The sequence below is a fragment of the Colossoma macropomum genome, unplaced genomic scaffold, assembly GCF_904425465.1.
Source record: "Colossoma macropomum unplaced genomic scaffold, Colossoma_macropomum, whole genome shotgun sequence".
Lineage (NCBI taxonomy): Eukaryota > Metazoa > Chordata > Actinopteri > Characiformes > Serrasalmidae > Colossoma > Colossoma macropomum.
The window spans coordinates 1,032,822-1,060,442 of NW_023494809.1; the positions used below are offsets into that span (position 1 = coordinate 1,032,822).

Here is a 27,621-nt window from a genome sequence, read left to right on the forward strand (position 1 = left end):
CTTAAAACTATAACACTTACCTGTAAATAATCAGAATCCAAAGCTTGAAGTGTGCAAAAATGTGGCTCACCAAGGTTTCATCTGCATGTGAGGTATAGAACTGCTGCAGAAGAAGAATGACCAATGTCCAGAAACGTCTAACCTCAGAGACCTTCTAACCACACAAACTTCAACTTAACAACACACTCAGAAACACTATGGAGGACATTAATACAGTTAATTAAAAATTGTAATAATTAATGCAAAACAAATGTACACATAAATAAAGTCTGACGCTTTTGTATACACTAATAATTACAGAACAAATATTCTCTATAGAGTTTAAATCAGGAATCTTATCTCTTTGCTATTATTCAGCAATTTTTTGATGCTGTTTGACTTTTTATTTAGTTTTACATTGAAATTATATTGATGATATTGAAGACATTCATAAAACGAATGTCATAGCAACATTCAAATGACTTTAATATACCAACATTGAGGACACGTTGTACCTTAATGTCATAGAAAAACTGAAATAATGTTGACATACCAAAAAGACATACCAAAGACAGGCTCAAAACTTATAATAATGTTGAAAATATGTTGATGTGTTGGATTATCTGTGCACTAAGTGCTGTGTACTGCCCATTCAAATCAATTAAGGGCCCGCCATGGGCTAAATGATGTGGAATGACCCATAGTGAGCCTGTGTCCAACAGTGTACTGCCCACCCAAATCCAATAAATTCTATTATGGGTCCACAGTGGGGTAGCTGACCCACACAGGGGATGCTAAACAATGGGTTATGGTACATTAGCCTCAGTGATGTATAACTGTGCTTTTAAAGGAATTCCAATGGATACCATATTTCCAATACACTCTATAACTCAACTAAATATGTTCTATAATTACAGGATCTAAAGCTGGTCTAAAATCCTGCTAAATACATTAATGTACACTCTAAATATACTACATCATGGAAATATACTGCAGCCAACACAACTATACTATACAGTCATTTCACAAAAGTGCCTTTGTTCATATTATCAGGTGTGAAAGTTTAATATTCATCAAAAGGATTAAGGGATGAGAGGATATAGACGTGCATCAGATCCGTTAACCTAGAATGTGGCAGTTGGTGTTTTCACAGTCGTCAGATCCAGAGGGGAAGCCTCAGGGCCTTGTAGACCTTCGGGGACAGCATACTGATTTAAAAATACATCTTTTTAAAGTTTATTTGTGTTTGATAGAATCATTAAACTGGTTGGAATTTAAACTCTGCAAATATTGTAGCAGTACTCTTATTTCACTGTCCAGTTTTGGTTGGACACAAACTTGGCCACTCTAATACCTTTTTTTTGTTGTTTCTTTTGAGCCATTCAGAGGAGGACTTGCTATTGTGCTGTTGCTACATAACCCAACTGTGTTTGAGCTTCAGACCACTGACTCATGACTGGATGTTCTTCTGCATGACTTTCTGGTAGAGAGCAGAATTCATGGTTCCATCAATTATGACAGGTTGCCCCCAGGCCCAGCAGCAAAACATCCCCATACCATTGCACTACCACCACCATGTCTCACTGTTCGAATGATGTTCTAATTTTGGAATGCTGTTTTTATGCCAGATGTAATGGCACTCCTGTTTTCCCAAAAGTTCAATTTCTGACTAATCTGTCCTCTTTACAGAATGTTTGGAGATCATCAGGGTGTTTTTTTAAGGAAATGTGAGATAAGCTTTTATGTTCCTCTTAATTAGCAGTGTTTTTCACTTTGCAACTCTCCCATGGATACCATCTTTGTTTCTGATGTTTCTTTAGATGGTTTCTTTCTTTAGATGTTCGTCTCGGATCTTTTGTGTTTTCCTGGATAAGTTGTCACAGTGCTCTTGGAGGAACTTTGATAGGCCAGACACTTCTCTACTGTTTTCATCATTTGGAGATAATGGCTCTCACTGTGCTTCGCTGGAGTGCCAGAGCCTTAGAAATGGCTTCGAAATCTTTTCCAGGCTGACATATCCTGATAACTTCCCTTCTTACCTACAGAATCTCTTTTAATCACAGCATAGTGTGCTGCTTCTTGAGTTCTTTTAGCCTACTTCATGTTGCTGGAATGGTTCAATTTAAGTGATGTTTCACATCAAGGTGGGGCAGTGATCAAGCTGAGTCTAGTTTGATCGATCCCAATATTTAACTGCATTTGGTTAATCGTCTATTTGAGTTACTAAAGGGGCTATTACCTTTTCACACTGGGGTCACTTGGCGTTGGATTTTTTTTTCCTTCAATAAATGAAGCAATCATTAGAAAACTTCTCTGTGTTTACTCAGGCTCTGTCTTTATATTAAAATTAGTTTGAAGATCCAAAAACAATCACAAGTAACAGATATGCTTCACTAGAAGAAATAAGGAGGGGGCAAATACATTTTCACAGAACAGTAGGTTATGAAAAGGTTGGGATCAATTAGCTCATGTGAAACGAGGGCTCTGAGCAAAACCATAGATGCAAAGAAAGACAGCGAGACTCGTGAGATTTGTGCAGTTGTTTTTAAATGTATAAAGTTGCACAGATATTTTTACCAGTATCTGAAAATATACAACATTGAAAGATAAGTAAAATCAACAAGGATAATTCATACCAGTCATAAGTAACAATAATCATAATCAAAATTTCCTCTTTTTCCAAGAAACACCTGAGGGAAGCAAATGAAAATAAAACAGTAGAATTATACATAACAATCATGTAAAAAAAGAGAAAAATAACAAAGAATGAAAAAGAACACGAGAGGAGAGAGAGAGAGAGAAAGAGAGAGAGAGAGAGAGGGGAAAATAAAGCAGAGAAAAAAAGCAAAGATTAACAACAGGGATCACTCACAGTCACACTCATTCAGTTATGTACAGCACATTCGTCCACTAGTGTGCCGGATGGTGGAGGAAAAATAATTAAAAACAGCGTTCTTTGTGAACGTGTGGCCTTTAAAGGAGATACGTGCAGTCAGTTTCTGTGTGCTGTCACTTTTTGCTGTTTGTATGTATTGTGTGTGTGTGTGTTTCTGTACCAGGTTTATACCATATTGTGGGGACTCTTTCTTTTTCGGGACCAAAACCTGTTTATACACTCTCGTTATGGGGACTTTTCTTCCTTGGGAGGACCAAAATCTGTTTATACACTCTCGTTATGGGGACTTTCTTCCTTGTGGGGATCAAAACTTGTTTATACACTCTCGTTATAGGGACTTTTCTTGCTTGTGGGGACCAAAACCTGTTTATACACTCTCATTATGGGGACTTTCTTCCTTGTGGGGATCAAAACTTGTTTATACACTCTCGTTATGGGGACTCTTCTTCCTTGTGCGGATCAAAACTTGTTTATACACTCTAGTTATGGGGACTTTTCTTTCTTGTGGGGACCAAAACCTGTTTATACACTCTAGTTATGGGGACTTTTGTTCCGTATGGGGACCAAACTTGTTTATAAACTCTCGTCATGGTAGACTGTTCTTTGCTTGCGGGGACTTAAATCTGTTTATACTCTCTCATTTCGGGGACTTTTCTTCCTTGTGGGGACCAAAACCTGTTTATACACTTTCCTGGGGACTTTTTGTGTATATTATACACATCATTATATCACCACAAGCATTTCAATGCATGAATGTCCTGACTGAATGTTGTGCAAATGACAAATAACTTGAAACTTGAAATTCTTTAAGGGGACTTTTCCTCCTTATGGGGACCACCTTAAAATTTAATGTAAATCATTCAATTTTAAGGTAAAGATATGTTTTAAGTGTGTGGTTAAGGTTAAGGTTAGGGTTAAGTTTACAGCTAGTAGTTGGGTTTAGTTAGTAGTATTTTCATGGTTAAGGTTTGAGTCGGCCTCCAGGAAATGAATGGAAATCTATGTAATGTCCCAACCATTCAGAGAAACAAATGTGTGAGTGTGTGTGCGTGTGTGTGTGTGTGTGTGTGTGTGTGTGTGTGAGTGTGAGTGTGTGTGTGTGTGTAACTCTCCACACCATATTTCAGTGGTGATGCTGGATTTGAACAGTAAGTGATTAATATGGAGCTGCATGGCTTACAATGCAATAATAGCACAAGAAAATCAGGCTTTCTTTTCTTTTTTTGTTTTTGCTGCCTGTTCTCTCCTCTCACATTCTGCTTCTGACATCATTCAGCTCTACTCCTTTCACAAAAATCTCACACAAACAATATTAAAACAATCTTTTTTGCATGATACAACATGATTTGTGGTTATTATTAATTTTTTTTCCAAAAATTAGATCGTTTTTTTCACTTTCAAAAGTTCTTGGTCCTTGTGTGTCCTTCAAAAAGCAAATTCCATTAACAAAATATGACATTAAAACAAATATTTAGGGAAAAAAAAAATCAGAAAACGACGATTTATGATGAGAAAAAAAGAACAAGAAAATGTAAGAAAAGCTTTGGCCGAAGAGTAAGTAAGTATGACAAAGGAATGATAAAAATCACTGATGAAGAAACGTGAAGGAAAAGTGGTTTTCTTTTTCTCTTAGAATGGCCTGTGATGCGGCACTCATCCCACAGATTTGGGCCTGAAGGATATTCTATTTTTCCTCACAGAGGAAAGAATGGAACGAAAAAAGGTGCTCTTCTCACAAAAAGTCATTCGTTTATTTTTGATTGTCCGCGGGGAAAAAAAATTAGCACCGGCTCCCCCTGCAGGGCAGGATGTCCCGGCTTAAAGACATACAATCACAGCGTTTACCGCGACATCCTTTACAGGAAAGGAGCCGAGAGTCCGCAACAGGGCTGTTAAGGCTGTTAGCCCTGCGTCAGTGTGAGTAAGTGTAATCGCAGGCTACTCTGGATGTGTCTGCTGAGTGTCTCGCGGGGCACCATGTTCCTGTAAACAGCTCTTGTGTACGATGGGGAGTGGATGAGCCTCCGTGTTGAACACCCAGTCGTCCAGAGGCAGCAGGTCATCATCAGAGAACAGCAGGTACAGATATCTGCAAGTACAACACAAATCCTTAAAATGTGGCTTATAACGGCTAATGTTTATGCATAAAGTAAGATCATTGTAAATAAGACATGAATCCCATCTTAAATCAACACTTTGTGGATATGTGCCCTGGAGTCTGATAGCAACAATGCTAACAAAATCATGCTGACGGGCTCCCGAGTGGTGCAACCTAAGTTCAACCCCCTAGTGATGTCACATCAAGAAAGTACAATAGTCCTCTTTCTCTCTGTGTTGAGCTGTCCAATGACGCTGTGTTAGTGGCAGTATGAAAATATGTGGTAGAGCTTTGTGTCTCAGAGAAAGTGCTAACCATCACCCTCCCAGCTTGGTAACACTGTATAATAGGAGGAGACCTAGCTAGCTAACTAGCAGGTGGAATTTGACATGCTAAATTGGAGACATGCTACACTGCTAATTTTATTACTACAGCTCTGCAGACTCAGAGAGCCAGCAGTTCAGGGCATGACGTAGCTGGCAGTTAGGGTCACTTGAGCTACCTGTGCTAGTTAAAAAGTTTGCACAAATAATTTGCTTTCAGGTTATATGATGCATTTCATTTTTATAAATTATAATTATATAAACAAATAATTCAGCTAACTAAATAATTAAAACCTTCAGTTTCAAGGTATGATGTAGTTGTAGGCTACCGGTTAGGATCACCAAAGATGCATGTTTAGCTAGCAAAAAAGCTCGCACATCATTTTGCATCATGTACCATGTTTTGTGTTTAGGTTTTTTATTATTTCATTGTATGTATTATTTTTTTATGTATTATTTAGCTAAATAAATGATTAACTATGACTAACTTGGCTTTAAATCATGGCCAGAAGACATCAACATATTGCAGATTATGCATACACTAGCATTCAATTTGGAATTGGTGTTCACTGTTTTTATATTTCAACATAATATTTCAATACAAAACCATTTTTGTTGCAGATAAATACATAAAATGATTCTAATATGTGAGTGCTGTACAACTTCACATGGTTCAGATCATTAGTAGGATTCTAGAAAGTTAAATATTAAAAAAAAAGTTCAGAATGATGGAGAGCTGTAGAAAGTTCTGTATAGCATCAAGAATTCATTTAAAATAATACAATAATATTCACAAGTTATCATATTTCAAAAGTAGATCAAATCTTGAAGCAGAAAAAAGAATGTAAAATGTTAAATACAGTATATTCTTAATCATTTATCAACTTATCAAATTCTTGAAATGTTGAATAAAACAATACATGTTGGTGAACAGTGTGTAATAAATCCACATTGTAAAAGTGATCATAGTATACAAAATTACAAAAATGATTAATGTGGCAAGTGATTCCAATGTTTCATTATAAAGAGAGCAAAATTAGTCCTGTTTAACTGAATTTAGTGTGACGCAGTATGTCAAATATTGAATAAAAATGATTGTATTCACAGTGTTTGATGGTATTTTTAAAATGTGGCACATTTGGTTCTTTTTTCTCTGTTCCAACTGATCAGATGTCTGAAAAACTAAATATTGTGGCCTATTGTGTATCGTGATATATTTTTTGCCATATTGCCCAACTCTAGTTACAGCTAACAGTGAATGGAAGCTAATATTTTTTGTGATGCTGTGTTCTCATGTTTGCGTTGAAAAAGAAATTGTCGTTCCACACCTCAGAGCGGCTGGCGGTGGCATGAAGCTACGCACATGTTACAATGGTGACTGCGATGCCGGCAAAAATGGGTGATTATCAGAGGAAGGCTTTGACAGAGCTTGTGCTTGTGCCTTAAACTCAGCTCAAAAGCTAAAAAGCTTCGCTCCACACATAAGAGACTTTTCGCCATTTTTCTTTGTTTACTTGCTGTATTTTTCTCCTTTCATGCTCTCAGTTTTCATTGGATGTTGCAGGAATCTGTTCAGATTGAGTCGTTGAGCAGTTTACATTAGATTTTGCTCAGAGTCGGGTCAAAAAAATCAAACATGTTTGATAAACTCCAAATGCTCTGAAACGCGATCGGGAGGAAAGAAATCTGAGTCTGCTCCCCTCAGACACGACTCGACTCTCTCTCCAACTGTCGATTCCGACTGACCCAAAAATCTGCAGACTAGAGCCGCCCAGCTCAGACTCGGCCAGACTGAAAATCAGGGCTAAAATCGGGGTTTTTGGCTTCTTTGGCTTCCATGGCTCCTAAGAAATCAATGTCCAGTTTATTTCACCGCTGTGGTCTGCGGTAAACGTTGGTTAAATTGAACCCTTGAGGCCATGTTCTGTTCACCGCTGCAGTCTGTGGAACGTTGCTGCTGGCGGTGGCAGAATTTTCCGTTGCAGCTCCATTGAAAACAATAGAATATCCAGTTTGCCATCGTCCCTCTACCGCAAACATGTGAACACAGCATTAAATATAAATGGATATTTAGCTTTACAGAATGTGTGAACTGTGCTGTTTTAGACCCTCAGCTCTGATGACTGTGTTAAGATTGAATAATCCTGAGCCAGTTCAGTCTAACAGCAAACAGCAGATCGCTAGTCAGGATTATTAGCGCTCTCACTTCAGAGTTTCAGACAGGAAGAAGCTCTGCTGCATGTTGTCATGGCTGACTGTGGAGGCGTACACGTCTCTGATGCCGGAGTATCCGCTGTCCACGCGGCAGTGTTTCTCCAGCGCCTGCGAGAATAAAAGATCAGTACACAGAAAAACGCTAACATGGCTAAGACTGAATGAACGCTAGCATTACCTTCCCTTATTCTCATCTGGCTTTCATTCACTACTGACTCAGTCAATTTACTGTATGAATACACAACAATAACTAATAACACAAGAATGTTGTGCTACAGATTTTGGCAAAAGAAGCACAACAAATCTGACAGTTGAAGTAAAAACGAGCTGACGTGGCAATTTAAGGGCCGATTAGCTCATAACAAAGGCAGACATCTACACTGTGATTACGAGCGGCCCCTGTGTTACTCGGGGAAATGAACGTGACAAATCTATTTCAGTTCTCTCCCACTTTATAATTAACATGTCATCCTGTCTCAGAGAGACATGCGAGCTGTATTAATACGCCGCCTTTAGCCAAGCGTTCATTTGCAAAGGCTAATGGGCATAAATGGCATGTTAGGTGTTCCGCCGCAAATCCCTTTAACCTTGCTTTTCCCACTCGTCGACCTACAGGAGCCAGTTTATACAACCACAGTTGAAAAGCCCACAGATTTACAGTCAACACTGCCTTTCGCTCTTCGGGCTGGTTTTCCACATGGATTATACTGCACTGCTGCCGATTTTCCAGTGAAAAATCCTAAGATGAGGGTTAAGTATCCAAAACAGCATTTCAAGGAGATACTGTGACAGCATGATGCATCAGAAACTGGTCCGACAAAACTCAGGCTGAAAGATTAATCATTTTTGTATTGAAATCAAAATTAAAGAGTGCAATTTTAATCGCAAGAGCTGCAATTTACTGGCTATCTGTCACACTGCATTCAGGGGTCAAGCTTGAAGGTAGAAAAAGTGGATATTCTGTACTTCTTGGCAAAGAAACTGCTTTTTTGCTGTAATAATCAAAAGCACAAAAAAATTCACTTCCCATCCAAACTCCCGTGGCTATCTGATTTAAAAATGCCCAGCAAACATTGTTGTAGGCCAGGTTACTGTTGCTAAGCTATGAGTGGACATTGAGGAGTGAATGCTGCACTATGATTGGTCTGATTTATTTGTGAAACTGCATCATATTTGTTTGCATATGATAAAAAAATGTGTTTTTACTTCACAGTATCTTGCAAAAAATAGTAAAAAGTAAGACATTTTACTGTAAAAAGTCTCATTTTGTTTTATAAAAGTCCAGATACTTGAAAAAAGTACTTAGAAGTAAAGTACGGGGCTGATTTATTAAAATTTCTGCATAATTTAGTCAGTCACTTTAATTTCTTTACAGTGGTGCTGACAGGAACAAGGGGTCGTCGCAACTACGTCAACGCTTAGAAGAGGTTTTGTCCCGACAGTAAACTGCTACAGATATTCATCATGTCTGAAGTTCAGTTCCATTCCTAATGGAACGTCCCAAACCTGACTTACCTACATACCTTTCACAAGATAAATCCATGATGGAGTGACACATAAGTTTCTATTTTTTGATTCAACACTTTTCAACAATCCAACAGTTTAATAGCTTAGTGGTCAGTGCTGAAAAACTCTGACTAAAGACATGAAACGAAAGGCAAGATCAGGAATTACAACACTGCATCATTTAAGTTACCCTTTATTAGTCCCACGACAGGGAAATTCCCCTCCTCATTTAACCCATCTGTGCAGTGAAAGACCCACATACATGCTAGTGAATGCACACACACTAGTGGGGGCAGTGAGCACACTTGCCCAGGGCGCCCGGGGAGCAGTTGGGGGTTAAGTGCCTTGCTCAAGGGCACTTCAGTCCTGTCTGGGGATCAAACCGGCAACCTTCCGGCCGGTTCTCTAACCTCCAGCCCACGACTGCCCACCAGTCCACTTTAACCCTTTTGATAACAATTTAAAGAATCCATTTAAATGTAATTACTTAATTACATAACAAATTACAAATACATTTATTCTGTATGTACAGGTTAAAGGCTGCATTCTGACCTTTTTTAAGTTTGTTTTGATCTCGAAATGAGAAAATATAGGACAAAAAATCAAAACAAAAAATTGTTTCTCTGAAACGAGACCATACACAACAATAACTTTTCATTAGATTGAAATGATAATGAAATATATCCTCTTTTACTTAGATACTTAATAAAATTACTTAATACGTTTCATTTATATAGTGCCTTTCTCAAACCCAACGTCGCTTTACAGAGGCAGGAAAAAAACACAAATGTGGTCGGGATTAATCTGCACTTGTTTTGATGAGCTATGAGTGAGAAATAATTCATATTAAATTACAGCATCCTTTAGTTTTTTGCAATTACAGCGCAACTTAAGGGTTCGGGCATTAATTAATCTAAGTGGACGTTTTGTTGAACTGAAGTGTGTTTTTGTCGCAGATGTCCCACCCACCTCCACCGCCTCCCAGCCCCACTGCCTGTACTTGGGGTCATGGGTCAGACGCCACATGTACATGTAGCTCTCGATGACCTCTGGCCTCAGGATGTAGTAGCGGTCACTCAGTCTGGTTGCTGTCGCCTCGGCCCCTCCGTCGAAGCGGAAAGCCTCCGGCCCCAGTTTAGTTGCTGTCAAAACAAAGAAAACGACATGACTAACCAACTCGTTGTGACCTTCACCGCTGGAAAAGGCTGCCTGTGAGTTCCAGGTAAATCATTCAGACCATTTTTGCTACTTTGAAAGCCAAATATATCAGAAAAACAGAGATAAAGAGCTTTTCTTGTGGTACAGTGCTGCATTTATCTGTCTTTGATAAAGCTACTCTAAAATGTCTCTCATACCACAGCTCTACATGTCTATGATATGCTGACTCACTGAGGAGCTTTTAAATGAAGAGCTACCTTAGAAAAAAAGCCCAGTGAATTAATAAACTGTGTAGACATTCATGCGAACACTAACAAACTCTACGATTATGTTTCATGTGTAATATATGATGACTTTGGTATGTTAGGTTATGCCCCTTATTCCATGAAACATCAAACAGCATGGATACTACAAGCAACACCATCATAACTCAGGTTTACATGAAAAAAATTATACAAATGATATGACAATATCCAAGTCCAAGTGCTTACACAGAAATTCCTGACATACTAGTTCAATATGGTAAACATTACTGTGCAAAAGACAGAGACCACCTGTCATTTATTCAATGAGCCATTCATCATCTAAGCAGCTAATCCTCCTGGTTTGCAAGGGTTACTGTAGCGTATCCCAGCACTCATTGGGTGAAAAGCAGGAAACACCCTGGACAGGACACAGACTTACTTTGCTCTGCTTCAAGCTTTAGCTCAGCTATGGCTGCTTTTCTCGCATCTCCAGCAGGAAAACCTTTTCGCAAAAGTAGAACAGTTCCTTGTAAAACGTCTCTCAATGTTCGATTTTTTCCGAGGCTGAAGTGGCTTCTCATTCGCCAGCTTCTTGTTCAAATTTTCCCTGTTCCACCTTAAATGACTGGCCTGTGACGCCAGAATGTTACTGCTGCATTCGTTTCTCGTTGCATATTAAATGTATCAGGAAACCAGCTGGAGTGATTATAAGTCTGTTTGTCTCCAAATTACTCCAGTGTTTAAGAACATTTATTGTTAAACTGTGTTGAACGATCAGCAGAGCTTTATTTTACTGTAAAGGAGGATTATTTTATTATTACCTACAAATCTAATTCTGCTGAAGAGCCACAACAGGGCAGTAAATGAGCCAAATGTTGCCAACCCCTGGGTGGGGGTATTGAACCCGGGCCCTTCTTGCTATGAGGTGATAGCACAATCCACTGTGCCACCCCTGAGCCCTTCACCAGTAAAGAAATATTTGTGAGGAAAACAGATATACGATTGCACAAGGAAGGAGAAAGTCAAAGGAAAATATGTGAAAAAACTGGAGATCAAAAAATGATTAAAAGCTACAGAGAAAATGTGACTCCTAACAACTACCTGGAAGAGCTGGTAGACACCAAAACAGCATTTAAAGCTTTCATCTTTGAGAGAGAGGAGAAAATCAAGCTGCTTCAGATCTGAAAACATCCCTTAGACTTGCACCTCAGAGACCTGAAACTTGGACTTGCACACCTGAGACCTGACTCAGACTCGCGTCTCAGAGACTCGTCTTGGACTCCTTAAAGACTCCAGGCTCGACTCTGACTTGCGTAAAGGGACTTCAACGTCTCTGGTACATGTAATTAGGAGATTAATGTGAATATATATGACATAAATATGTAAATCGGGCAAATAAACAGACATAAATGGCCAGAAATTGGATTCTGTATGTGCGACCAGGCAGCAAATACAGTTTTACGTGAACAAAAGCTATTAGTTGTGCTGCCTTGAAATGATCAAGGTGACCTACCGCCGTGTCTCGTTCTTTTGAAAGCGATTTTTTGTTCTGTTTCAGTGCGTTTTTGTCCCCTGATTGCTGCAGCAATGAAAACCACATCAGAAAGTTCAGCATAACAGTTTTTCACAAAGCACTTCTGTCACATTTGATTTTTCTGCTGCACCTCATCTTTCCAGGAGGACGTTAGCCAGTCTGTTAAGTTGTTAAGTTAACAACAGCTCCAGAAGTGCTCCCAGCGGAAGACTTTCACTGTCAGCATTAAAAAGAGCTAAATATCAGCCCGTCTTTCCCTCCAAAAGCCTTTAATCCAACAGCTGTGCTTCAATCCGGAGCGGAATCTAATGAGGACGAAAAAAATGCGATAAAAAAATATTGAGGTGCCTTTTGGGTGTGAGATCAAAAGTAGTTCAAGTAGCATGTAGCGTTTGCCGTATTAGCTTAAACTCCTGAAGATGTCTAGTTGGACATGTGACTGCCTCTTAAAGTGATATTTTTCACTCTGCGGTGGTTCCAGACACGGATGTGGGAGAAAGCCAAGATCAAACAAGGCATTAGCTAAAAAAAAACGGCTTTATTCAAAAATCTTGGTTTCTCTTTTATTCCCACGTTTTCCTCTCGCCTGGCCAGCGAAAAGCATCCCCTAAAGGCGGCCACGGGGTTTTTATGCAGCGTTTTTGATGTGAGGAGCCAGACGAGGAACGAGTGCAGCCTTGTTTACTAAGGCTTAAAACAGCATCAGCGAATTTAATGGGTTTTCTTAATTTGAACCATTGAACAGATTGGACTTGATGAGATTTTTTTTCAGCAAGTTTCGAGCAAGACAGCATTACTGCTGCCCTGCCAGAAACATAATAAAGAATATTTTATTATTTCTTCACACCAGAGACACGAGCCCTCATTGCCTTTTACGACCAACTTTTACAACCAACTGCTGACTAGCCTCAGCAAAAAACTAGCCACGTTACAAACTTCTTGCTCAAAAACTCAAAGTTTTAGATCGAGTCAAAACTTAAAGCAGACTATAACTCAGCGGTTCTTTTGTTGTGTTTTGTCAAGCCAGGATTTGAAGGATTACAGAGCTTAAAAACGCTAATAATTACTAAAACGCTAGGCTAGTTAGCATTACCTAAGAGAGCTAGCAAACTAAACCCCAACAAGCTGTAATTCATTATTCACCAATCTTGCATTTTCTTGTACAGTAAGAAAAGAAACCCACAAAGTCTTTCAGATGCGATCTTCTTAAAGCATAATGGAATACATTTTTAAAATGTGTGCTCCTCAGCAGCATTAGCACAATGCTAAACCCAAACAGCGAACATATATCGGTCCGCTGGCCTGATAAGGTCGGCAACCCGCTGACTGTTTGCCACTGCTGGTCCACCCATCGGACCACCCAGATTACTGTCATGCATACAAGTTCTAACTAGATTTGAATCTCCTCAAACAGATTTTAAATGCACACAGATTTTTATTACCGTAGACAAATATTACAAACAAAAAAATAATGACTAGGCCTGATATAAAATGATTTTATAGAAAATGTTGCTGACTCTGTGCTGGATAAAATTATTTATTAAACTAATTTAACTAAAGAGAGGAAGGAAGGAAAAATAGGTAAATTCGTCTGTGAGCGGAAAATGAGCGACAATAAGTGGAATTTTGTCTAACAGTCTACTTAACTGCCGGTGGGCCGCCCAGAAAATGCTCAGCAAAACTCCAGTGGACTGCCAGCTTTGCCATCAGTGGGCCAGCAGTGGACCACTATCCTCTTGCTATCAGGGAACATGGACAAAACTCTGCTCAGCAGCTTTAAAAGAAAAGTCTGTCTCCCCTTTTCCAAATGTGATCGATCAGCCTCTTGTTTAGCGTCTTTAAGTTTGCTTCTGGAGCTTCGAGGCTAATGTAGCAAACAAGTAATGGAAGCTGATGTGCATCTTATTTTTATTTATTTTTTAATCCTTTAATATAACTAGGCAAGACATTTAGAACATTTTCTTGTTTACAATAGTGGTCTGATCAGCATGGTGATCAATTAGCTTGATGCTACCTGCATGACTAAGTGCCTTAAGCTGTTTCAGGTTGTTTAGTAATCTCTAATTAGACTTGCTCATGTGGTTTCGGACACTGTATGACACGTTGTTATTTATTAAAATAGTGTAAAGTACATTAGTATAGATAAAAACAATAGCAGCCCTCATTTTAAAGCCTGAATTTTGTCTGTACTTTTGTTGTTTTTATTTTGTAAAGGGGGGAAATTGTGTAAATTTGATGTTTTGCTTAATTCCACGGGTAAATGTCAGTTCCCAGATAGCAAGAGGACATACAGCAGGTCGCTGTTGGCCCACTGATGGCAAAGCAGGCGTCCCACTGGCTTTTTGCTGAGTGTTTTTCCACCAGTGCACACCGGTGGTTAAGCAGAGTGTTACACAAAATGCCACTTTCAAGCACTCACAGTCCAATTTACTGATTTTTGCATAATTTCTTTCTTTTTTTCCATTGTAAATTAATTTGACAAATAATTTTAACAGTAATATCACGAATGAAGCTGCTTATCGCTGTTGTCGGAAGAAAACCATTTTTGTCGATTTTTAGTTTTTGACATTATTAAAAAAATGCCTGTTGCTCTTTACATTGTGTGTAAATTTCATGATGAATGGACGAAAAGAAACGGCCTAAAATGACTTGGAAAAAGTCTGGTTCCATTGACTTACGTTAAAAATAAAGTTTTTTCCTTCTCCTGTAAAATCACTATTTTGGAGATACGAGGTTTTGTTCGAACAACAGCGATATACAGCTGTTACCAATGTAGCAGAGCATCAGCAACATTTTCAAAAAACACTATATTATAAAAGGCCTTATCATTAATTATTTCTCAATTATTTGTAATAATTATCTTCCTTTATTTTCCAAAATAATTCTTTAAATTCCAAAATGCACATTTAAAATCTATTTGCAAAGACAGACTAGTTAGACCATCTTACGCAGGACAATTATCTGGGTGGTCCGAGGGCGGATCGGCAGTGGCATATTGCCAGCGAGGTTGACCTTATCAAGCCAGCAGACCGATATGTTCTGCTGTACGATACTAACCTGAGCGGCTGTAGGATTCGTGGCATGTATGTGTGATTTCAGCCGCCAGGTCCAGGTAGTGCTGCCTCTTTTCTGGAGCACCGTGATCCGCACCGATGCCCACCATCCCGCCCGAGAAGCAGGCCAGGTGACCCATCTTGTGGTCCAGGACGCCCCCTCTCCATTCAGCCACGTAGGTCAGCCCTCCTGGAGACTTCTGCACCATATTAGCCTCAATAGCCTGGACAAAAGAAAATATATCATCATATACCACAGATATCTAATCATAGACAAAGATAAGGCAAAGTTTTTCACTGGTGTTGTGAAGCTGTTATGGTGCTAATTAGGCTACTTTAAGCCTAAATCATCATACTTTTACCCCAGACTGTGTCAAGTTGTTGAGTAAACTCAAATAGACTTGTTTGTGTGGTGACACTGTATGACATTATAAACATCTATAAACATGCACTAAAGTATGTTAGCATGGCTAAAAAATAGCAACCACCCGGAAGCCTATATTTTGTCTCGAGATTACTGAACAAACTTGTAATGTTTTGAGGCAAGTATGTGATGATTTTAGGTGTTTGGTAAGCACATTGATAATTGGTGGGTTATAGACTTCCATTATTTAGCTACATTAGCCTTGAACCTCCAGTGCATCACTTGTCAGCCGGTGTAAAACTGAATAAGCAGTTTCAGACACATTTGATCGACTACATTTGGGGTAAGGGGGAAAACTGTTACCCTGCTGAACAAAACAGCACAGATCAGCAAGCATTTCATGCTTCAAGCACTTCGCATGATGCTAATTGCTAAGCTTCCATTAGCTGTTAGCTACACTAGCCTTGTAGCTCCAGAGCAAAACTATAGACACACACCCTACTGAAAAACCCGGCTACTTTCTACAGTGGTCTAAGCTAGTTTATGCTGGTTTATACTGGTCTGGTTCTGGTTTAGCTGGTCGCCTCATTATGGTCAGGCTGGCTGACCAGCATACCAGCATTCAAAACACAACATATGCTAGTTTTGCTGGTGACTAGCCATGCTGGTTTATGCTGGTTTGTCTATCAGGGTAAACTTTTCCAAACTAACACTTGTTACAGTAACAGTGGTCAGTTAACGTTTAGCATTAGCACTCACTGCATTATCCACTGGTCCTGTTCTTTGAAAGTAACCGAAGGATCATTTTGCAGTGCAGCATATTTCTCTGAACATGAAGGCAAGATAACCTGCAAAATGTGGTAGATAGATATATACAAAACGCGCTCGTCGTCCGATTACATAAGCGGAAAACCCTGAGTAAGAGAAACAGCTCCCAGAGAAAAGCCAGGTAAGCCAAATTACGATCCATTCTGCAGCTGCTAGATGCGACGGTTAGCACGGGCTGCATTCTCAAACTGCAAACAGCCTGAATTGACAAGAGTTTCGCAACTTCTGCCAATCTACATACTGCTTTTAGAGCGTAAACTCTTATATCTACTATCTATGCACATACTAAATGGGAACAACAGGCGCACATCGCTCCGGGTGCATACGTTTATGTATGAAATGATTTATGCACGGAATAACACGAGGGGCTGCTCCCTGGAGAATTGAAGTCAAGCCTCATTGAGATTCCATTGGGCTTCCGTAGCGGGAGACTTATGAATCCGCTGAAAAACAATAGGAAAGAAAGGGAAAGGAGGCAAAAAATCTACATTTTAGAGCTGTTTTCTTCCATATTTGCTGCGTCTCCCGAAAATCGCTCCTTCAGTTCGAGTTTATGTATTCAGCCTTTCTTCTGGGAGGCGAAAACACAGCAGAGCATCACGGAGGATCAATAGCAAATGACTCATCGTTTTCTTTTGTCCGTTTCTTCTTTCTGTCTTTCTTCTATCTTCGCTCTTGCCTTTCCTTTTACTCTAAAGAAGCCCACATGCCGAGGTTCGCTCTGTCGGCAACGACTGCGTTTCTTCAGTAAATATGGCCTAATCAAAGACTGATACGCAGCATCAAAGTTCTGAAATGAATGAAATGCCAAGGAGACGCAAACTAGGCCTGTACAATATGGGCAAAATATCATATTGAGATTATATTGCTACATGCTGGGCAATTTATGAGGTTCCCGTTCCTTTGGATCTACTCTCATTGTCATTTTATCAGCTCCACTGACCATGTAGGAGCACTCTGTAGTGCTACAATTACAGACTGTAGTCCATCTGTTTCTCTGCATCACCTCTCAGCCCCCCTTTACCTCAATCATCGACAAGCTTTCATCTCTAACTGCACATTTGTAAGTTGGACCAACAAGGTATGTGTGTCTAATAGCGTGGACAGTAAAGGTCATTGCACACCAGACTGCAGCACAACATAGCAGATAGTACACAGTGCAGCTATACCACATAGAATGCGTCACAGTGAACTGCAAATGTGGTCTTTTATAGGTGACCAAGCAAAGAACAGTACAGGAGATCATTTGTACCAACAGCGATCACACTGTATAACACTTCGTCACTGTGCCGGGACATTATTGTATACTGAGCCACTGACAGGACAGGACAGGCTCACTGGGCACCAACTGGACATTATATCTCTCTACTCTTTGCTTTGCACTGCTATTTTGTTTATATATCTGTTCATATTGCATATTGCGCTGCAACTTGTTTATACACCATTTTCAGTTTTTGACATAATTTGGAAGTACCCGTGGTCCTATATATTGTGTGTAAATGAATGGACCAAAGAAATGATCCAAAATAACTCAAAAAAAGTCTGGTTCCATTGACTTACAAAAAGAAGCGCAATGTGTTTTTTCCCTCTCTTGTAAAGTTCGCATTTTGGAGATATGAGGTTTTGTTTCGACAGCAGCGATTTACAACTATTAACGTTATTGTTTAGTCACTCGGTCCATTCACTGGATGCACCACTGCATTGTCACCTATTTCGTTAGCTACTAGCTAGGCGAGATTGTTGTCTATGTTGCTATGGGGACTAGCGGTCTGGGCGCCAACTTTCAGGGTTAAAGGTTGAATTAGCAGTTCTACATTAACTCTAGCATTTAAGACCATTTATTGTTAAACTGTGTTGAACGATCAGCAGAGCTTTATTTTACTGTAAAGGAGGATTATTTTATTTTTACCTACAATCTAATTCTGCTGTGGAGCCACAACAGGGCAGTAAAAGAGCCGCACACGGCTCCAGAGCCACAACTTGCCGACCCCTGATATAGACTGATATCTATATAAAATGTGTTACTATAACGCGGAGTTCACAAAGTGCAGGTTTTCTGTGTACATCTGAAAAAAGCGACTAGTGTGGCGCTACGTAGCAGCTTCGTTTTGTACATCATGAACGAACTTGGACCAATCACGGACACATACAAACACTACTTTGCATGCCACGCCCCTTGAGCTCCCACTGAACTGTAAAGCCCATGGCGGTCACCACAATACGGTAACCAGAAGATGCATGAGAGGCGAGCACCGATGACAGCTGTGAAAAACATCTTGAATCCGCTCTTCCGATGCCAAACCAGTGTCAGCTGGTTCTACGACTACTAGCCGCTAGCATTAGCTGAGTGAGGAGGCCTAAACAGCTGTATACACAACCACACAGGTTAATCTGACTCACTGAAGTCTCACTGACGCACATTTAGAGGATAAGGACTCCAATCTGAGTGAGTGAAATCAAGTGAGAGAGTGTCAGAAAAACAAAAACATTAAGTCAAAATCTTTCTGATTATTAAAGTTACAGTGGGAGCTTATTTTTGTTTTTGCTCTGTCTTGTCCATTCAAACACAGAGACAGCATGGGAAGGGAAAGGGGCAGGCTTTAGAAACGGGGAGGCCAGGGGCGTTTAATTTGCATAATCGTGCATATTCATAGGTCTTTGCATTCTTAATGAGTGTTGAGGTTTAGGGATTTTTAGCAGTTTCTTGGGCAAAATGATACATATTTAGCAATTTATTCAACAAAGATGATTTTTGTGCTTTAATTTTTCACTTTAGGGGCACTTTAATTAAAGATTTCCATTATCCTGGTGTACTGGCCACTAGATGGCCTGCAGGAAGAGGTTAATGCCGCATTTACGGCAACTGGGAGTTTGTAATATTCCGTCTCGGAATCTCCAAATTTCCACCCAAGAGGGTTCATGCAACTTCAGCTGTTTGAGGGCGGGAAAAAACGGATGCTCACAGTAAGCTAGCGCTTGTTTGACTGCTGTGCGCATGCAAAGGTCTATTAAAGGTGTTTTGAATTAAACAGCTGTTCGGTTAGTCTTTCACTGACTTTAAGGCTTTGGCAGTTCACCCTTAATATAGTGCTGGAAAAGTATACAAAAGTGTGGCAAACCAAAAATCTTGCACAGATGGGCTTCATCCTACCATCACCCAGTGTTCCCCTGTGTTTATGAACATTATACACACACAGCATATCATTCATTTTCTTGGTTCCCCGGCCGGGCGACCAGGGTCCTTTCTGTGTGCAGTTTTCAGGTTCTCCCCGTGTCTGCATGCGTTTCCTCCCTGATGGGTACTTTCATTTGATTCTTTTGATTTATTCATCTTATTGTTATAAAGTTTTCTATTTTGTACAGACAAAATGTAATACTATTGATAATCATCATCATCGTCATCCTCATAATCAGCAGCAGCAGCAGCATTTTAATCTTAATAATAATACATTTTTTAGTTTTATATTATTTTCTTTGATATACTTTTTCATACATTTGATTGTTCTGATTTATTAATCTTATTTGTTATAAAGTTTCCTTTTTTATATAAGACAAACTGTAAAAAAAATAAATAAAATAATAATAATAATAATAATAATAATAATAATGATAATGATCAACATCATCAGCATTTTAGTCTTAATAAATAATAATTTTTTGTCTTATTTTTCTTGCTGTACTTTTATAGTCATAAATTATATGACTGAGAAATGATTGATTGATATGAAAGAGGATGCTGAGTGTAGATTCAAGCTACATATAAGCCTGGCAGTATATTACAACACCCTGGAACTCTTGATGTAACAAGAATAAAGTCCAGCCTGTTTTGTTGGATTACATGAACATCTCAGTTCATCGACTCCCTCAGAAACTCATCTGAAGAGAAGGACAGATGTGTGGAATTGTGATCGGTCAGAAGACTTGTTTGCATTCTGCAGGCTTTTTTTGTAATAATTGCAAAGACCAGTATCACAATTTAGCACTTAGCAAGTGATACACTGTACAGCACTGACTCGTCTGTGGACCGAGGTTTGAACTGAACTGGGCGGAAGTTTAACGCTGGTCAACATAATCGAGTCTCCGCCTGATGTTTTAAACAGAGCTCTGCATAAATTTAACTACAGTCTCCACAGACCCCGCGCGCCTCGGGCAAACGTGAGGAAAAAAAAACACAGTCTAATTAAAGAACGTTTCATGATAATTACTGCGTGAAATAACAGGAAATGTTACATGTAGATTTTGGCCCCGAACTGCTGCGCCATTTAAGGCGGAACTTCAGGTTCACACATTCACCATCATCTTGCTGTCTTTTCTGTAAACTTTGTTCAGCGAGGTCACTTCAGTTTCTCTTGTTTGTATGAATTTAAGTCAAACAAGTGGTTGTTTTTCGTTTGCTGAAAAAGGTTTTAGCGCCATGCTAGTTTTAACTGTAATCTCAGGCTCCCAAAAATCATCAGAAATGATTATTATCTTCGACTCTAACGTTTTTATTAAGTTTAAAAGCACTTCGAACATTTTTGGAAGGGTAAGAAAATGTATTATATAAAACCCTACACTACTAACATGATGTCATTAAAAGGCTTTATTATTGTTACCATCATTTTTGGTGAAGATAAGCGTACTGACTTGTTTAGGACTCAACGTTTAGGGCTCTGGGGTCGTATTACAGAAACATCCTAAATCCATGATACTACCACCACCGTGTTTCACAGATGGAATAAGGTTTTTATGCTGGAATGCAGTGTTTTCCTTTCTCCAAGCAGTCCAAACTCTTTAGAGATGGTTTTGTAACTTTTTCCAGCCTGATGAGCATCAACAACACTTTTTTCTGAGGTCCTCAGAAATCTCCTTTGAGTGGCGCAACTGTCTAAACATTGGCCCCATCATCAGGAGGTCGCGGGTTTGATCCCTAGTGATGCTACAGCCATCCAGGGCTGGGAGTCTAAGAGAGCAGAATTGGCCTCACTGTCTCTGGGTGGGTAGGATGTTATTCCCCATCACTCAGGAGTCTGTTAGCTGGCAGTTAGCATTCACCTAAAAGCGTGTTCAGCTTTCCAAAGATGCTCTGTTAAAGGCAGGCAGCTCGCCTTCACCCTCCTAGCGCTGGTGGTATCGCGTGTTTAGGGGAGTCCTAACTAGTGAGTGGAACTGGATATGAAAAAAAGAAATAATATTCATATGAATATTACAGGATCTGTTTTATGAGCTAATCTGGTTGTTTTGCTCTCTGGTAGTTCAGAGTCTTTCCTCTCCGTCTCTGCACTGTGTATATATGTGGGATAGATGTGTGTATTTGGGAGAGTGTTGCTGTTTGTTGTCAGGGAAACGCTGCCATACCTCCAGAGCGCTGTAGTACATGCGCTTTGCCTCCTCATCAGTCTTGTCTGACATCAGGTATGATTTGATCAGGTACTCATAGAAGCTGTCTCCCAAACCGCCGAGAGAAACGTGATCTGACGAAGGAGAGAGAGAAAAAACGTAGAGAGAAATAAATATATTCCTGCTTCAGCTCAACAAATCTGATAATGGAGAGTGTGTGTGTGTGTGTGTGTAGGTGTGTGTGTGTGTGTGTGTGTGTGTGTGTAGGTGTGTGTGTGTGTGTGTGTGTGTGTGTGTAGGTGTGTGTGTGTGTGTGTGTGTGTGTGTAGGTGTGTGTGTGTGTGTGTGTGTGTGTGTGTAGGTGTGTGTGTGTGTTTTGGCACATTTTCAGAACAAAACTGCCTTGACTTTGTAAGAAAACCTGAGCCTAATTTTGAAACTGGTATTCTAGGAAGTAGAAAATGCAACCAGCTTCTAAGACTGAACTTTGGAGGTGTGTCTGCAGATTCTTTGAGAAACTGAAAGTGAGTCTCCTGAAAAGAATGGAAGCTGGAATAAAGGTAAAGAGCGACACACTCAACACTCAAACATCTGATATTATATTTAGTTATTGGAGCTTCTAATTTTTGGTTAAATATATGTTTTCTGCTTTTTTCATGTATTTAATGACTGTTTTGACAGGAAATGAAATAAACGAAAAGGTGGTCTTTTGCACAGTACTGTATTATAAGTATTGCATATGGGGTTACATATATACAACCAAGTTGGGATGCTGTGTAAAATGTAAATAAATGTAAATAAAAACAGAATACAATGATTTGCAAATCTCATACACCCATATTTTATTCACAATAGAACATAGAACACATATGAGATGTTGAAAGCGAGACATTTTACCATTTCATGGAAAACGTTAACTAAGTTTTTTGGAATTGGGGTTGTATGTGTGTGTGTGTGTGTATATATATATATATATATATATATATATATATATACATACACAGTAGTCCAAACGCGTGCTTTATGCCACACTATAAATATATATATATATATATTTATATATATATATATATATGGCGTAAAGCACGCTGCCACTGGACTTGGGAGCAGTAGTCCAAACGTATTCTGTGGAGTGATGAATCAGCTTCTCTATCTGTCAGTCTGATGGACGAGTCTGGGTTTGGTGAAAGCCAGGAGAACGTTACCTGCCTGACTGCGCTGTGCCAGCTGTAAAGTTTGGTGGAGGAGGGATGATGATATGGGGCTGTTTTTCAGGGGTTGATCTAGAACCCTTAGTTCCAGTGAAGGGAAATCTTAATGCTTCAGCAGAACAAGATATTTTGGACAACTGTACACTTCCAACTTTGTGGGAACAGTTTGGGGAAGACCCTTTTCTGTTCCAGCATGACTGAGCCCCAGTGAGTCTGGTGTGGAAGAACTTGACTGGCCCTCACAGAGCCCTGACCTCAACCCCATCAAACATATTTGAGATGAACTAGAACGGGAGTCATAAAAGCTCCTGTAGGTGTCCCAATACTTTTGTCCATACAGTGTATATGTAATACAATTGGAATATATTAGATATAGTTGCTATATATATATATGTGTGTGTGTGTGTGTGTGTGCGTGTGCGTGTGTGTTTGTGTGTGTGTATGACCCCATGTCACACAGTATAAAAACAATCCTGTGTGATGCACATGATGGTGCACATTGCTATTCAGTTCACTCTCAGGTGTTCTTGTACAGGGTTAAGGCTCAAAACACGTGCAACAGTGTCATGCAAATAAAACTGAATTAAAGTGGATGTCATGGTAACACAATCGCTCCACTCCTGCTTCTTTATCTCTCCTTATCTCTCCGTCTGTCATTAGCCAATCACCTACAACAACAATTAGCTTTTGCCGTTGTACAGATTACACTCCTCGGATAGCATTTCAAAAACGCTGCTTTGCAGGTGAATGTGAGAGATTCTATTTCCAGAGTTAATGGGATTTATTATCATTTTAATGACCCTGGGCTATGGCTCTGGTGTCCACTGTGTGTCTATCGATAGGAAAACTGCAATAGCTGAACTCAAGTGACTGAAAATGCTGCATAAGCTCTAACAGCAAAACTCAAAGACAGCATTCATGAAGGACAATTAATTTTCATAACCCAATGTGCCCAAAATCACATCAGTGAAAAATGGAACAAAGAAAACAAAACAAAACAAAGAAACAAAAAAACAAACATGTACAGCATCTAGTTTTACAAACACATTTATGCCTTATAGATTACAGCTAGATTTAACCCCTTAAACTGTATGCTTATTATTTATTCATTTTAATCCACATTATTCAGTATCTGCTAAAAATGAATCAGAATGAATTATTCAGTATCCACCATGAATTATTCAGTAGCTACTATTAATTATTCAGTAGCTACTATTAATTATTCAGCACCTACTATGAATTATTCAGTATACACTACAAATTATTCAGCACCTACTATGAATTATTCAATATGTAAGCATGGACATATTGACATAAAATTGACCTTTAGTCATCTGTTGTTGGTAAAAATCCCTTTCAAATTAATAAGGAAGTGAAGGGCATAACATATGTCACTGTCAGACACTGAGCGTGTTATTAATTTCAGATGATATTTATTTTGCATGTGTGTGAAGGTCAGGAGCAGCTTTGGTTTTTCATGTGTAATTGAGCTGCTGCAGTTGGACATCTGATACAAGATACCTAACACTGCTATTGAAACAAAACATTGTATCTCCAAAATGGCAACTTTACAGGAGAAGGAAAAAACCTACTTTACTTTTAATGTAAGTCAATGGAACCAGACTTTTTTCCAAGTCATTTTGGGCCGTTTCTTTCTGTCCATTCATCATGAAATTTCCAATGTAAAGGGCAACAGACATTTTCAAAGAACTGAAAATGATAAAAATGGACATACTAGGTTTTGTTCTGTCAGCAGCGATATGTTAAACTCTAAACACCCCACAAGAAAAATATGTGAATCTACCCTAACAGTGTGACCTTTCACATACATGCAAAATAAAAAGATTTTGAAATTAAAACACTCTGAATTTACACGTTTATTAGAACCGAGTCGTGTTTTACAGTTTCTCTTTATGTCGAATGGGAATTAAATAAATAATGCATTTGTGGGTGGAGCCTGGTCTTGAGAAGTTTTGTAGAATAATGATCTCACTTACGCTGGACCCAGTTGCCGCTGACCGGGCTGAGGAAATTAGGATAGAGTCCGTGAGGCTTCTCAATTTTGTCCAGTAGTTTTCGGATGTTCGTCACCTATAAACGACCAATGGGGACAACTTTAGAGTCAATGTGGTTAGACAACCATTAAAACCTACACAAAACAACAACTGGTTCTGAAACACAATGAATATGATCTATTTTAAACCAATTCAGACATTCTAAACTCTCTGTGCTGAACACTGTGTCGGGTTTGTATATATATTCCCTGAACTAAAACACTCAAAGACTTAAATTATATGATTATATGAGTAAACACTAGAAGTCAATAGTCACCCAAACCTGTCCTCTAAATACATCCCGAAAACGTCTCTCAACCTGCTCAAATTGCATCTAGCTCTTCATTAAGGTAGTGCAGACCTGTCAATTTGCCTCGTTTAAGGGTTTTTCAGTTTGATATGGTTCTATAGAAGAACGCTTTTCAGAAAAGTTCTATATAGAACCATATAAAACACACTCTCCATCAATCTGAAGAACGCTTTAAAGATGCAACGAACGCTTTAATCACGCAAAGGGTTCTTTGAGTGTTCATGGTTCTATATAGAACCATTTTCTTTACCAAAAAACCCTTGAAGAACCATCCTTTTTAAGTGTGTGGGTTTTTGCAAATTAGAGGAAATGCCCTGGTGGACACTTTTAGCTGCAGGTCTTAAGTAACGAATCCTCTACAGAACAAAAAGTTCCTAAAAAGGTCCCGAATTCCATAAATTTCTTTAGAATCTAATTAGAGACTCTGAACTGTAGTTCACAGTTATTCCGTGCTTGCATATTACCTACCAACAAGACAATGTAAAATTCCCAAAAAATTATCCCAAATCCAACAAAATGAATTCCAGACTCCAAAGATTTTTTCCAAATTCCAAGGAAATGATCTAAATAAAAAAAAATCCCAAATAATTTAAGTAAATAAATTCATAAATATATAAAATTCCATGAAAATGATCCTTCTTTCAGAATTTGGGATAAGCTTTTTGGAATCTCCTCAGACCTTCTCGGTGTAGATGGGGTTTCCAGAGAGTTCCGACAGGTGAACGAACTCCAGGTGCAGCGTTCCGAACTCCGCGAGGATGCTGCTGCCGGCGGAGGCCCAGCCCCAGCTCCAACTCGTGCCACTGCAACAGAGGGCACAGCAGGCAACGTGAGTAACCTTCACCCACGCCACGCCACCATGGCAACCGTGCCAGCCCACCAACAAGCAGGTACCGAGAAGAGCGGGCAGTCGGAGCCATGGCAACAAGACACAGAACCGCAGAGAATAAAAACATACACAAAAGCACTGCTGGAGCTGGAACAGCTTTACCAGAGGAGGCTGTTTAAAGTCTTTTGTAAGAGATTTGACTGGACGATTCATACAGGATACAGAACATTACAGTTCAAAAGTTTCAACAACATAAAAGCAGTTTTGCTGATGATTAATGAGGTGAAGTACTTTAACTATAGACGTTAGTACTGTACATCTTCACAGGCTACAAATAATCAGTATGAAGCTGTTGGAATTATTCCATTCTTCTTGTCAGACTGTAAAACTACACACACTGCAGATTCATACTGGGTCATTGTCTAAATTACAGGTGTGTGTGTGTGTGTGTGTGTTTTTGTGTGTGTGTGTGTGTATGTGTGTGTGTGTGTGTGTGTGTATGTGTGTGTGTATGTGTGTGTGTGTGTGTGTGTATGTGTGTGTGTGTGCATGTGTGTTTGTGTGTGTGTGTGTGTGTGTGTGCGTGTGTGTGTGTATGTGTGTGTGTGCGTGTGTGTTTGTGTGTGTGTGTGTGTTTGTGTGTGCGTGTGTGTTTGTGTGTGTTTTTGTGTGTGTATGTGTGTGTGTGTGTGTGTGTGTGTGTGTTGGCCCCTACAGGATTCATGCTAAGCGAGTCTGTAATTCGCTGTATTCCTGCCTCTGCCTGTGAGAGTGGACTGTAGTCGGCCTCCGTCTGAAGGGAAAATCAATAGAGGCGTGTGGGGAGGAGGAGGAGGATCCCAGAAAACTTTTGTCTCGGAAAAAATTGACCAAAAACATCAGCAGGGAAGAAAAGAAGAAGCTTAATAACCACCTTTTCCTGTCGGCTCTTTCAGTAAATTATTCTTTGTACATTTGTATTGACTTGATATGAGTTTATCAAACTGGTGAGACACTGAAAAAAGGTCTCACACTCTGTTTACCCAGGACTGCAAAGTTCAACTATCACTTTAAATATCAAGGAGTTACTTTTTAATAAAGAGTTTAATGTAGTGTGTAAACACCGCTCAAGTTTCCAGACCATTCAGTCCAAATATGGACACTAAGCTGCCATTTATTAACTCACTGATTTTGTGATGTCATAAAAACCAACACATACAGATATCAGCTGGTTTAGCCCCGCCCACTTACACTGAAGTTATAAGGAGTGTTTCAGTCTGGACTGTGTTTTTAATAAGGCGCAATACAGGGCAGCCAATCAGAGTAGAGCTCATTTACACACATCAGTTTTAAAGGCAGCGTAGCAAAACCAGCCTGTTTGGTTCTTAGGGAATCGAACGGTCATGTAAAGATAAATTATGACTGTTTTTGGTGCATAAAACCACAAAGAGCCATAGTGGCCCTCAGGGAGAACAGTAAAAACGAATGTGCAGGATACGACCCTTTCAACTCCAACCCAGATTTAACCGACTGAATCTAATCATCTCTTTATCTCTCTCCCTCTCTCCCCTATTGTATCTGTATCTCTCTCTCTCTCTCTCTCTCTCTCTCTTAGTCTCTCTTGCTCTCACTCTCTCCCCCAATCTCTCTCTCTCTCTCTCTCTCTCTCTCCCTCTCTCCCTCCTTTTGTTTTTTTCTTCTACTATAAAGTTACTGTTATA

The 27,621-nt window shown here is 39.4% G+C and overlaps 1 protein-coding gene across 2 annotated transcripts in view; it reads right to left on the reverse strand.

Moving 5' to 3' along the window:
• Window positions 1-2,508: 2,508 nt before the first annotated feature.
• Window positions 2,509-27,621, reverse strand: part of LOC118799029 (mannosyl-oligosaccharide 1,2-alpha-mannosidase IA) — a 321,766-nt gene continuing 296,653 nt past the window's right edge. The window contains exons 6-12 of one of the 2 annotated variants that reach the window (XM_036558708.1): window positions 25,772-25,898; window positions 24,726-24,819; window positions 21,536-21,651; window positions 15,011-15,230; window positions 9,986-10,158; window positions 7,503-7,618; window positions 2,509-4,964 (exon numbers count right to left, since the gene is read on the reverse strand). In XM_036558708.1, the coding sequence (XP_036414601.1) occupies window positions 4,814-4,964; window positions 7,503-7,618; window positions 9,986-10,158; window positions 15,011-15,230; window positions 21,536-21,651; window positions 24,726-24,819; window positions 25,772-25,898 (997 nt within the window). In that variant the 3' untranslated portion in view covers window positions 2,509-4,813. The remainder of the gene's footprint in view (window positions 4,965-7,502; window positions 7,619-9,985; window positions 10,159-15,010; window positions 15,231-21,535; window positions 21,652-24,725; window positions 24,820-25,771; window positions 25,899-27,621) is intronic. The other variant, XM_036558710.1, reaches the window with a different exon arrangement.